The sequence below is a fragment of the Penaeus monodon genome, chromosome 20, assembly GCF_015228065.2.
Source record: "Penaeus monodon isolate SGIC_2016 chromosome 20, NSTDA_Pmon_1, whole genome shotgun sequence".
Taxonomy (NCBI): domain Eukaryota; kingdom Metazoa; phylum Arthropoda; class Malacostraca; order Decapoda; family Penaeidae; genus Penaeus; species Penaeus monodon.
In genome coordinates this window covers 43268544-43268832 of record NC_051405.1, presented here as the reverse complement: position 1 = coordinate 43268832, position 289 = coordinate 43268544, and the positions used below count along the sequence as shown (strand labels likewise).

The 289-nt window shown below is 40.5% G+C and overlaps 1 protein-coding gene across 1 annotated transcript in view; it reads left to right on the top strand.

Annotated features, from left to right (window-relative positions):
* The window catches only part of LOC119585853 (2-oxoisovalerate dehydrogenase subunit alpha, mitochondrial-like), a 16148-nt gene that overhangs the window by 5707 nt on the left and 10152 nt on the right, over nucleotides 1–289 (top strand). Inside the window, 1 exon segment of the mRNA XM_037934584.1 lies at nucleotides 123–284. Within this exon segment, the coding sequence (XP_037790512.1) occupies nucleotides 123–284 (162 nt within the window).

The following is a 289-nucleotide window of genomic DNA, read 5'->3' as shown; positions in this document are numbered from 1 at the left end:
ATAATGAAAGGAAAAATACCGTATTTTATATGTAGATTAAGTAAATTAAATTAAGAAGAGGATAAAAGAACTGTAGGTCATGATTTCTTTTATAAAACTCCATAAGTCCGCGGCATTCTCAGGTGTGCTCATGTGGCGAGGTTTTCCCCTGGACCGCTTCATGAACCAGTGCTATGGCAACGAAGGCGATATGGGAAAGGGTCGCCAAATGCCCGTCCATTATGGTTCAACAGAACATAAGTTTGTTACCATTTCATCACCACTGGCAACACAGATGCCTCAAGGTAAA